The sequence below is a fragment of the Anticarsia gemmatalis genome, chromosome 16 (assembly GCF_050436995.1).
Source record: "Anticarsia gemmatalis isolate Benzon Research Colony breed Stoneville strain chromosome 16, ilAntGemm2 primary, whole genome shotgun sequence".
Taxonomy (NCBI): Eukaryota; Metazoa; Arthropoda; class Insecta; order Lepidoptera; family Erebidae; genus Anticarsia; species Anticarsia gemmatalis.
The window spans coordinates 5733268-5746019 of NC_134760.1; the positions used below are offsets into that span (position 1 = coordinate 5733268).

Consider the following 12752-nt stretch of genomic DNA (forward strand, 5'->3'; position numbering starts at 1 on the left):
GACCAGTGAGAGGTCAGGCGCAGGACCGACGGCTTTACGTGCTCTCCAAGGGACTGAGGTCTTCGACCAAACTTCCTAACTCCGGGCAATCTCTAAGAAATTCTGAAAAGAAAATCTCAGAAAAGACTTTTTGGCCCGACCCAGGATTCGAACCCGAGACCTCTCGCACCGCAGTCGATTATACTACCGACCAATCATATCACCAAAACAATAGTTATCTCCCGCCGTATGTGACTTAAAATAAATAAAGTTTTGTCAAAGGACTTATGAACGCAAGAAATGTACGTTTTTATTGCGGCCATGTAAACATCCAAAACAAGCACACCGCGCCCACGAGCCATGAGTATTTATGTCCGACCTGTTATTGTACAAACAACACTGTTTGGACAAGAAGTCAATAAACAAAGTTTACCTTCTCAAAACGACATTTTTGCAAACATAGAATAAACAAACAATGTGAGAACTAGGATAAAGTAAAACAAATAATCTGTTAAAAACTATTTATTATAAAATTTATTGCTTTCTTAGAGATAGTGATCGGAAGCTATAATCATTCATACATAGGTGATTTTGAACACTTCATTGACGCAAAGTTAGGCAGAATAGGCACTCGACCGCAACACACAGGCACCGAGGTCAAACTAATTATTTTGTTCGTGTATAAAGCGAAACTTATTTCCTTTACAGTTTAATCAATATTGAAACAAATGCAGGTAATCATTTATAGTTTTTTTATATTCTATACATGGATCTGATTCAATAGGAAGTTGTTTTACTGCAAAGTGAGATAAGAAAGATAGTGATAAACTATTTGCATCATAAAACAAATAGTTACCCAAATCATGAACTCAAGAAAGCCTTAATGTACCTATATTTTGTTACTAGTCAACGCTAAAAGAGAGCTTAATTTATTCTAATCTCTACATAAGATTTAAAATTAATGATAATTTAAGTAATTATCTTAATTTACTTCATAAATTGTTCATTAAATGCCTTCTTATTATTTTCAAACGATTTCACAGCTTTGGTTGCAGGTTTAATTATGCTCTAGAATAATTTATAATAATTCTCCATTAAAAATTAAAATAACAAAAAGAAACAAACGAAATAAATATATTATGTTGCTATAATATGGAATGTATTTCTTTGGAAGAAATTGACTAAAAATCAATTTTTAAGAAATCTCGAAAATTTTCATTCCATCAAGTGGAAAATTCATAAAAACTATACACAAATTATACAGGCAATTCAATCATTATGACAAAAATAATTAGGTATGTATAAAAGTATCTGTAGGTACACACATCAGACTCCAAGCTTATAAGTATTATGTTCTATATTAGATAGAATTCTGAAGCTAACATTACTAATTTGTGACATATTATAAGCTACAATAACAATAGTAACTTTATAAATCTGTTACTTTATATTTCAAAATAAACTATCACTATACTAGTAGATACATAATTACTTAAAGCAGAATTGCAGTTAAGTATCTTATCATGTTATTATTGCTGAATTCAATCACAACCAACAACCATTTCTATTATCAAGATAATTAATTATCTCTGTAGGTAATTGTTCCAACAAACAAGTTTATTGTATCAATCATAGCCATTGTTTATTCAAAAGAATGAAGAGTGTTATGTAATTACATCACAAATATGCATAATAACTCTTCATGGGTAGGTAATTATAAAAATGATTTGTCATCACACATTTCAGTTTTATAATGAAACATAAAGTTACTGATATGACAACATATCTCAACACTGGAAATAATTTCTTATCATATTTCTAAATAAAATACAATACATATTAAATGGGGTTACTCATTATCACTGGTCTTCTTCAAACCAAGTTTAATAAATAAATACAATATAGGATAGAATCAAGTAGATCATTGTCATTAGATCTCTATTTCTATGGAACCACCTCACTAGAGCATCTAAAATTCTTCCACCTTTTCTTCTAAATCTATTCTGAATTTTAGCTTTACTATATTCCCTACTTTTAACATTTCACCATTTTGAACATTTTTATATTAACCCCGCAACAGGAAGCAAGTTTACTAAGCTAGAAGTACTACCTAAGATATCTTTCTCCATTATTTGGCTTTTTTCTTCCCAGATCTGACAGTCTTTTCTACTTCATTAGACCAAACTGATTTATTGATTTTCTCACCAACAGTGTAGGCAAAGCATGCAAGGCCAAGACAAAACACATAGAAAAATACTCTTACAGGCCAATTAAGGACATTCAATATAGGGTACACCCAGCTTCCAGTTTTGAAATAAATGATATGAATCCAAGTCAAATAACACAACATAAAGGATGTGAGAATAGTAAAACCAACTTTTCTTGTTGGATACATCCTGAATGATGTCAGGAGATCAATCAGTATGAACACAACTATGTTTGTGTGCATGACATGATTAAGCCACAAGGGAAAGTAGGGATCTAAACTCCTAGGCAAAATCAATTCCCTGTCAACAGCATAGATACCCCAGAATGTAACCCCAACAAACACTGCTAAGGGGAATGCTAAAGCACTGAACACTGTGTCCTTGATTCTTCTGATCAGTGGCTTGTGCGAGGGCGACGGTTCGTTTGTACCAAATAGATCATTCAGCAGCGCCAGTGTGAAGTATGCAGTTTGTATCATCTGCAACACATCAAACAAAATGATGTAAATAGTAACCAACTGGACAATTTACACAAAGTATTATATAATACTTACCGCATCCAAATAGGTCAAATATTTAAATTTGCCCCCATATGGTGTTACTGATGATGAAGAACTAGGTATATTGACATAGTTGTAGTCGTAATAACATCCGTAAAAAAATTGGATTGCTCCAAAAAGATGAAATAACGTCTTTAACATTGTAGGAGTTTCTGTAAGCAGGATAATTGATAATTAGCTGGTGCAATTAATAATCTTAAACAATAATACTAGAACTATTTAATAGTAAACGATATTTATAATAGTAAAATATTTTGTAAAAATGTATGCACAAGAAGAAGTCGTCGACTCTTGATTTTTACACGCGATAATGAGAAAAATCTAGTTATTCACTACAATTAAACAGATTTGTATACCTAGTTGCCAAGTTATTCACGTTAAATTTTTATCGGCTAATCGGCTGTGCCTTTGACAAAATGATGAAACGAAAATGACAAAACTGACAAAGTGACAACTCATGTCAGCCAAGCAATGACAAACCAAGGTTGACATTTGGTGTTGACCGTTAAAAAAAATTGCTGGGGAACTTTATCCTAAATCTCGATTTAATTTCCAAATTACAAGCTAAAAGGAAATATTATTTATGCTATAGCATAGCTAGTTTGGGACATTAATAGTAAATAAACTAATTAATGCGGATTTCCTCCAGTAATTTAATTCTCCATGCATTTTTCTTCGAATAAAGCAATTTGACTGGGAAAAAAATATCCACAAATATAGGAGGGCTTACGGGCGGTTCGAATAATCTTGACAGTACGTTTTCTATTAAATTAACCATAGCACAGAGTTTTAAGCGGGTGACTAAAACATAGTTAGATACCGTAAAACGGGGTGAATAGAAAAAAAATCAGGAAAGTTTTCAAGCCCAATATTTGAGTACTCCTCGTTTAAGAACTTTGTTCAAATTTGAAATGATTACACGTCGATATTACTTCTCTGCGGTGTCATAATTGTTTAAATGTTTAAATTGATATTTATACCCAAAAAATTGCTTCAAAGTCAACCGTCCTCGAATGCCTTAATGGTCCATATAATTTTTTCAAAACTTTGGATTTAAAGTGGAATTTATTTTCTAATGAGTTGTTTGGAGTGTTTATCTCTTTAAGTGTATATTTATCTATAAAGATACAATATTGTTAACTGAAAAAGCGTTTTAAAACACAATTTTTCCATTCACCCCTTTGGTCGTTTCGATTCACCCCTATCGCTGGGTGAATAGAAATTGACCATTTTTTTAATGAAATATCGTAAAATTATGCATATTTTTGGACAAATATGGTTTTAACTCTTTCTTCATGGCGCCGGACATGATATAAAAGAACCCGACAATAAAAATAACAAGTTATTCGCTACAAATTTTTAGGACAAAGTTGAAAATTGTTTCTATTCACCCCGTTTTACGGTAACTATAATTTTAAATTAAAGACTCATTAGGTGCGTTTAATTTTAATAGCATCTTTTACATAGGTAATACATCCATTTTCTATTAATAAATAGTGGAAACATTTCAATATAAAATAGAATAAACCGCTTACGACGAATGTTCGTCCCCTGAAATATTTTAACACGATTTAAATAGAATATAGCATCATAAAGTTATATGGGTGGTAGTTTTGCTTGGGCCAGAGCTGCTTCATCAGGAACAGTAGCGGTGAATGCTGGCGGGTAGGGACGTGCGTACTTCGGCAACACTGCGGGTAATTCGGGAAGAGCGCCACGAACTAGGCGACGAAGTGCTGTGTTGCGGCGTCTAAGTTGCTCAACCTCTTCATGGACTTTCTCACGTTCTGGAGAATTATAAAACATTCTTACATGTTCATACTATTACAAAAGTTCAGAAATTTATTTTTCATTGCTGACTTTCAACTGCATTGACTCGATACCGATTCGACTAAAATGAGGTAAACTAGAATTAATCAATTTGGCTCCTTTAAATTCAATTGAACAAAAAGGAAAAGATTTAAACCATTACGACGTTTATATTTTCTAGATCAGTTTACAAACCCACCTTGTAATATAGCTAGATAATCGTTGAGTCCGGACAAAACACCATCCCAAAACCTATCTTTTTCAGGTGGAAACACGTTCTTCCATTGCAACCAGTACTGATCTATTTCCTCTGGAGTAATCTTGCGGGACGGAGTCTCAAAGTTTGGAGGTCGCAAGTTTTCCCTATAAAATAATTGAACATGATTATCTAAATTATCAAATTTAACATAAGCCAGTAGAAAGCTCTTTAGTCTTGAAGAAAGTTAAACTAAGTTCAAGACAAAATACTAACAATATGTCGTAAAGTTTCTTCTTTTCCGGGGGCACAAACACTGCTATGAATTCACTTAACGCCGTCAACACTTGCATTGGCTCAATTTCCAAAAGATGACCCACTAAAAAGCAAAAAATAAATTTCATTTCCAGGCAACGTCAAAAAGCCCGTAAATTATACGGTGATAATAATTTTAACTAACGTGGACAAAGGTAAGGGCAAACTGGTTTTATAGTGGTAGCCATATGTGGTTTTGACGCTACAGTCACGCCTCGTCCGCCAGGCCTCCTGCCTGCTACTGAACCCCCTTCCGGTGTGCCTCCGGTCATCATCACACTGGCAGCTAGAAAAACAAATATCATTAAAACTCAAAATATCATAGCTCAGTAATAGCGTATAAAACCTGTATTTCCAAGTAACAGTGGCCGGCAGTTAATTAATAAAAATAAAAAAAAGAAAGAAAAAATGCATTACATATTTTATTATTTTACTAACCTTGAGGATCTCCGCACTTTTGTATAATTTCATCAGCTTCCGACATAAGCAGCTGATCGGCAGGGGACAACTCATGACTCCTGTTTTGAAAACACAGTAAGTGAAAATGTACCTGAGTAATAATAGCGCTGTGTTCAAACAAAACAAGCCAAACCTAAATCCGATGTGCGCAGAACGAGATGTGCTGGCTGAAATACTTCTAACAGCGATACTTGGTCGTCCTCTCATTGATGGCCTCGCGCCTGTATTTGGCTGTCCTGTACATAACAAAAATACAGGAATTGTACAATGCTTTAGTAAATTATACGATAATGGTAAAAATGGCTTGCAAAAACATTTAAATGAGTTAAATATTTAAACACAAACCCTTAATAATAGCCACAGAAGAAGCTCTTGATCCCATATCTGTGATCGAAGGTTCGGACGCAGGCATCACGGCTTCTGTCGTCACTTCGAGACCGACGCAAATCGGACAAAATGCATAGTTTAAAAATGATTTGCACAAAAGTTCTACGTCTTCTTCTGCTTGAATTTCTAACGCCTTAAATAAAAAAAGTTAATAAATGTATTAATTTTGATAATATACTTAATTATCATCCATATAAGAAATTATTACTCATGTTAATTTAAGATCTTGAAATGACAAAATACGAACCATAAAAATAGCATCCAGTGTGCACAGATTTCTGGAACCAGTTTGATATTTTTCTATTAATTTCAAAAGGCGATCTTCTACCAAGAATCCGGTGTTGTCTGCTACAAGATCCAGGATATGACGAATCTAAAATGTACATTTATTTCACATTATTACCAGGTACCAATATAATAATGAGTAAAATGTACGTGGATGTATTTTGTCTACCAGTTTCTCTCTAGCTTCATTGGTTGATGCATCACGATCCAGTTTGTTGTCTTTCTTTACTTGTGGTTTTTTAGTAGCAGCTTCTTCCAGTTCTACAAATGATATATTAAGATTACAGTCAGTAGGTACTCGTCCAATAAAGGCCAAAACTACTAAGGATAAATAAATTATAGGTACGGTACCATATTTATGCAAAGGGCTTTTCGGTGGTGGTGCCGGTGGCAATGGAGGCGGCTCTGCTAAAATATGCGCATGAAGAGCCACCTCGCCTTGCCGCAACTGTTTGCTCAACTCTAAACAACTAGCCGCAGACATTCGCCACACCTGCGAGAACTTATAATGGTTTACGTGAGAAAACTGATCAGACTTTTTCTCCAAATCGTCCATAGTCTGCATCAGTTTGATAATCTCCGAGTCTGCCTTGATTTCTTCGAGAGCACCGTCTTCAGCTGCTTTGCGTATTTTCGCTCTTAAAGAATTTGCTACATCGGACATTTTGTTCAGTTTTCGTTTTTGCTGAGATCGTACAAATACGTTTTCTTCCTCTCGTTTTTTGAGGACCTGTGAAATGCATGATACAAGTTACCAAATACTAAATATGATAGGCGCTTTTCAGGTAAGTATTAAGATGGACTATGAAAAATGAAGGAGTACCTGATAAGTATAACCGATCTTCTCAGTATTGATGATACAGGTGGACTTCAGTTTTTCTAATTCCTGCTGCAACTCTTGAGTTAACGATTCCAATTCTATTTTAGCCTCGCGATACTTCTCGTGATGGTCCCACATTATTGCTTCTACAGCTTTTTTATGCTCATCTAACTGGACAAGGATTTAAAAAATGAATATTATGCTTACTAACTAAATACTATTCTTTGGGTCAAAGAGAAGTGAAAGCCCAAAAGCAATTTCTTATATTATTATAGGAACTGTATTACACTGTTAGGCAACGGAATGAGGGCTTAGGCCATGAGGCCACGCTGACCAAATGCGGGTACTGTGCATACTGTTCCGAACTGTTTTAAAAGCAGTAGGTACGTAGGTAAAGTAGATATTAAGAACTATTCCATGCTATAATACCTGTTCAAATCTGTATTCCATGTGAGCAGTTTCTTCTTTATCCCGCTGTTTATAAAGTGCTTCCCATCGTTTATTGTTGTGGTCTATCATCGCTTCCCGCTCGATGTTGATGGCTTGTTCTATCAAACTCAGTTGCTTCTCGTAAGCTCTTTGCATTATTGTCACTTGTTTTTCGATTCTGTCTGACAACTCCTTGATATCTTTATCCTACAGAATAAATGTTATATTAAATAAAGCGATGTCTGTTTAAAACGTCGACTTAACCAACACTGTCGACTGTCGAAGTATCACATAAATACAAATTAATTGGAATCGAACCTACAACGCTCAGTGCTATCAGAACAATGACAATGTAGCACAGCTTATGCTATAGTGTACGAATTTTCAATAGATTATCAGTCTTATTTACTTGTTTGTCTAAATCCTCGTAATAAGCTTCATCCATTCTTTTGAGGTCACTTTTAACTTGAGCAATAAGGTCATCTTTCTGTTGAAGCAGAGCGTCGCACTTTTTCTTCTGTTCCTTCATCTCCGCATCAATATCCAGTGGATCTTTTACGGATAGAATGTGGTCCCAATGTGCAGAAATAGTATCGTATTGTAATTGGGCCGCGGCTGCTTCTTCTTCTATCTTTTTCATGGAATCTGTGGAATAAGCGCGTTAGATACATAGACAAATAAATTGCCTATCATTACATTAAGTATAGGTAGGTATTAAGATATACTTATGTGGGTACTTAATCAGCTCTCGGAAGTGCGTAAAAAAAGCTTAGCTTAGCTTATTATTATATACCTACCTACATATTTTGTCGTGGAAATCGAACCCGCAAACATATCCAAGCTACATAGTGACTGTTTTAGGTATTAAATTTACATAGGTATGGTAATTCTACAGAATGCATTAGACTGTTAGATGGTTAAGTCGCCATGCTATCTACTTGCTCTATGTCTAGTAGTGTTTCAAAATAAATAATAACCTTCCATCTTCTTAAAGAAAAGCGTTCGCCTGACGACCTCGCGTTCATCGGTCGTGACCTTGACATTGGTGACTTTAGCTGCGCCATCAAGAGCTAGTCTCTGAAGCTCTTCGGCTGCGGCCGCTGTCGCTTGTTCTATTGGACCTTCGCCTTCCTCCTCCGCCGCAGCTTCTTCAGTCGGCTGTTCAGCTCTAAGTAATGGATGTTTTTTTACGTTTCCGTCATTATTTAATCATTTGTAGGGTTTAAGTTCAAATTAAAAGTCGTAGTTCGATGGATACGGGTCAGGTCTGAGATTGATAGGTTGGGACCTACCTGCTATCCTAAAGTTTGTATTTAGGTGTGTAATTATGTTTGATTTGAGGTGGGGGGGACATGGTAATGGATCCTAATTGGAATATGTTTCATAGCGGTCATAATAAATAGGTAGGTACCTACCTAGGTTGGAGTTTATGTTACATAAGATGTGCCTAAAGGTTCTAAATATCAGTACATACCTACACATTGGTTTAAAGTATTACTACTTTAGGTAGGTATAGGTGCAAGGTGCCTAAACTTACTTTTTAAGTGCCTCCTGTCTTCGCTTGATACGCAAATTCCTAGCTGCTTTACGTTCAACCGGGTCTTGAGACGTGACCTGTGGTTCCTTCGGCGCCAGAACATCATCTTCGTCATCGTCACCCCCATATTTCGTAGCCATATTTAATAATTATAATAAAAAAATATTTACACAACGCAACTATCAAAAGAAAGATAATCACATCACGCATGAGCTGTTACCAGTTGCTACGACAACAGCTGATATTGTAACTATGGTCGCACTCACAAATTGATAAATAAGTAGATACTATGGCAACGATAGACCATTAAGATGCACGCTTCAGGTACAAACTTCTGTAGGATACGCTTTCATCTTTCATTTGCAAGAATCACATACAGAACTTATTATTTTGCTATGGATCTGAATGGTATAATGAGCACCTGTATGTGGTAGGTACTCCTGTGGAAAAAGCCTAGCAAATAGCGGCTTTCTCCTCTAGAAGTAGGTAAATTATAAGGCTTTCATAGTAAACGCGCCAAGTAACAAAAATACGAGTGTACGTTTCGTACGCATACGTCTCGGGTCGTAGGTATGGAGCTACTATGCTGTTATTGTGTAAGCAATTGACAATTACTTTATAGATGCATTTATAACGATCAAGATCCTGGAGTAGGAATTATTACAAGTTATTTAGAACCTGCTGTATGCCTGCAATAGTTATAATCTGTCTGCAATAATCTGTGTATGATCTTAATAGTTGTTAATGTGTTTCTTGAGTACAAGGTACTGTAGTTATAGAGTAAATTCATGACATTGTGTTTTACATGCAAGTGTATGTAAATAAATCGTCAGTTGACGTCTAGGTGAATAGAGGATGTTTTAAAGGAATAAAACACAAAAACCTTTTATAAATTGTTTACTTAAATTTACTTTTTGCTGTTAAGGATGATACCATCGTATTTCTGTTGGAACCACTTCATGGCATCCTCCTTTGCCAAACGATGGGGGAACCCAACCTTGCCTGTCTTGCGTCTTCTGTGCGCTACGTTGAAACCTGAAACAACATAAAAGCTCGTAAGAATCTAATTTTTACTGCTGATATTGCGATTTGAGTTCGTAAAGTAAGGCAACTCATAAGATTATGAATTGAAATGTTTCCTAGACCATTAAAACTTATAGAATAAAAATAACGCTAACGGTATTCAAAATGATCATAATGTTATAAATTGTTTTGCAGTACTTTGTAAAATAACATCTTAGCATGAAAAATAATGTTTACCAATTTCACTTGACAATAAGAAAATTTATCTCACAATCTATTGAAAATATGGTATTTGTTTTAGCACATATTTTACAGAGTGAGGCTGTATTTTTGTCATCACCCTTGAACAGATGTGCATGTTACACAGAATCATCATACTTATTCAGAATATAAAGTATCAATATTTAAAGCTGAGATTGAAGTTATAGTCACAAACACTGTAAACTTAGCATAGTTCATCAAGTGACATATTATCATGAATTATCAGAAAAACGTGAATAAAAATATAATTACCTGGTCGGCCAAGGACAACGTAGAAGTCGAGACCATAGATACCAATAGAGGGATCGTATTTGATACCCAAGTCAATGTGTTCCTGAATACCGAAACCGAAGTTTCCTGTGGCTGAGAAGTTGTCGCGTCTCAACTCGTATTCCCTGACCTAGAACAAAAATACAATTTTAAGCATATTACTGAGAAATATTACAGCTATTACCTAAGTTTTAAATTATGTGTACAAAATGCATTTACAAAATAGTAATCTTATCAAAATATTGAATTGAATATAATCAATGTAATATTAAAGATGCCAACAAAATAGTGTAGCTAATATTTAAAGGATCTCCATTATAATATGGCAGTAAACTAATAAAAGTGACATCTATATGTATTCAATACACCTCTGCCTGCACTAAAAACAGAATGCTACATACATAACAATTAAAAATTTTGAAATGAACTAACCTTAAGACCCCTCTCGAGGATCTCCTCAGCCTTGGCTCCACGCACAGTGCAGTGGACAGCAATCTTTTCATTACGACGGATACCAAAGGAACGTACAGTGTACCTGGCCTTTGAGAACACTGGCTGTTGTCCAGTAAGCTGTTCCAACACCTGGAATGACGCAATAGCAAAAATAAGTATTGTAACTGCTTTAAACTCATTATATTGGAGAGTCATGATAAAATTGGGAGCAATGATGGAAGTTTTGAAACAAACAAGTGCACTTTAGGGTATGAAAGCTAGCATAGATTGTAAATCTCAAAAAGAGATTCCATCAATACATGAAATTGTTTAATTTAAAATTTACATTTGTACAAAAACAATAACAATAGTTTACATTTTGTTATTAGTAATTATAATCTGATATAGATTATCCTTATTGAGTGCCTTGATTGCTACCTTCACCTCCCATAGGTTGTAGACACGGGGCAATGTTTTGATGTAAAAGTAATTTTGTAATTTCCGTAAGTATTCTGAACAGTAAGGAATTAGTGCTCAGAAGTTGCAAATTGGAAATATTAATCTTGCATGAACTTACAAAGAGTAACACAAGTTATGTTAATCTTGAACAAGATCATGCCATTTCTATACCATTACTATCCTGTTATAGCAATGCTCAACGAGCTGTATGCTTATAGAACTAATAATTGCTAAAATCAATACCCAAAATTTTTAATAAACTAGGTATCTCAGGTGTATGTATGGAAAGTTTACTTACTTTGCACAGATAAAGACAGACTTTACTCATGTAAAAGTGAATGTTTAAATTAAATAACTATATTTGCTGTTTTAGCTATACTCCAGCTTCAATGTAAGAGTACAATCTTTGTTGTTATAAGAAGACAAGGCAGTTTGTTATGGTATTTTAAGAAGTCTGTTAATTTGGTGGTCTTATTTAGCTGCGTGTAAGCTTGCTGTATATCGATATACCAGCAATAACACTAACAACATAGGCATCGTGGTGTGGCCCGCACATAATACACATTTTTAGGGTTATGTTCCAAAAGTAATCAATATGAGTAAATACTCCTAAATGATGACAAATTCATTACTAACCTTAGCAGCACGAGTCAGCCTGTCACCAGACTCTCCGACACAGATGTTCAGGCAGAGTTTCCTGATGTGAAGATTCCGCATAACATTTTTGGAATTATCTTTAGGAGGCTTCTTCTCCTTCTTGTCTTTCTTCGCGGGTGGTGGTACACGCTGAAATACATATTCTCAATTTACGATTTGCACTCAATACTCACTTTACCTTATAAATAATCCTTGTGATTAAACACTCGAGACACTAGGTTATGCCGAGTATAAGTTGAATTTGGACGTAAAACCAAAAATACGGTATCAAAAGCAAATAGAGCACAGTAACAGACATTGTAGGATATTCAAGCACAAATAATACAATAGATTTTTACTGATTCAAATGGATAATTTAACATGAAAGTCAAAAACACCCACCGCCATGGTTACAACTTATCAAAAAGAACCATAAACAAGCCTACCGCAAACGTCAATGTCAAAACGTACCAAAGGCAACCAAGATTGTTTTATGCAGTGGCACATAAGGAAACCTAGTCTTTTTATCCAACTACATAATGAGAAATACCACTCAATAAGCTGATTTTAATCTCGATTTAAATAGATAATGAATGTACGATTCACTTACGTTGCACTTATTACGAAAGAATCAAAAAGTTAAAGATGCATTAAATTGAGTAAACGCATATATCGCACAGATACTGCC

At 34.8% G+C, this 12752-nt stretch overlaps 3 protein-coding genes across 3 annotated transcripts; all 3 read right to left on the reverse strand.

Moving 5' to 3' along the window:
* Nucleotides 1-486: 486 nt before the first annotated feature.
* Nucleotides 487-3205, reverse strand: LOC142979411 (androgen-induced gene 1 protein-like). Its single transcript, XM_076124298.1, has 3 exons — nucleotides 3103-3205; nucleotides 2741-2898; nucleotides 487-2665 (listed from the first exon to the last, which is right to left on the reverse strand). The coding sequence occupies exons 2-3, from the start codon at nucleotides 2885-2887 to the stop codon at nucleotides 2108-2110; spliced, it is 705 nt and encodes a 234-aa protein (XP_075980413.1). The 5' UTR covers nucleotides 2888-2898; nucleotides 3103-3205; the 3' UTR covers nucleotides 487-2107.
* A 982-nt stretch (nucleotides 3206-4187) lies between these two features.
* Nucleotides 4188-9198, reverse strand: LOC142979375 (dynein regulatory complex protein 1-like). Its single transcript, XM_076124243.1, has 15 exons — nucleotides 8984-9198; nucleotides 8424-8614; nucleotides 7856-8091; nucleotides 7447-7653; nucleotides 7021-7188; nucleotides 6549-6927; nucleotides 6367-6458; nucleotides 6160-6285; nucleotides 5871-6045; nucleotides 5659-5761; nucleotides 5505-5584; nucleotides 5212-5352; nucleotides 5028-5130; nucleotides 4755-4918; nucleotides 4188-4533 (listed from the first exon to the last, which is right to left on the reverse strand). The coding sequence occupies exons 1-15, from the start codon at nucleotides 9121-9123 to the stop codon at nucleotides 4343-4345; spliced, it is 2496 nt and encodes an 831-aa protein (XP_075980358.1). The 5' UTR covers nucleotides 9124-9198; the 3' UTR covers nucleotides 4188-4342.
* Nucleotides 9199-9865: 667 nt separating this feature from the next.
* On the reverse strand, nucleotides 9866-12564 carry RpL11 (ribosomal protein L11). The gene is made up of 5 exons (XM_076124272.1): nucleotides 12467-12564; nucleotides 12065-12214; nucleotides 10970-11119; nucleotides 10520-10667; nucleotides 9866-10018 (listed from the first exon to the last, which is right to left on the reverse strand). The coding sequence occupies exons 1-5, from the start codon at nucleotides 12470-12472 to the stop codon at nucleotides 9891-9893; spliced, it is 582 nt and encodes a 193-aa protein (XP_075980387.1). The 5' UTR covers nucleotides 12473-12564; the 3' UTR covers nucleotides 9866-9890.
* Between the last annotated feature and the right edge of the window lie 188 nt (nucleotides 12565-12752).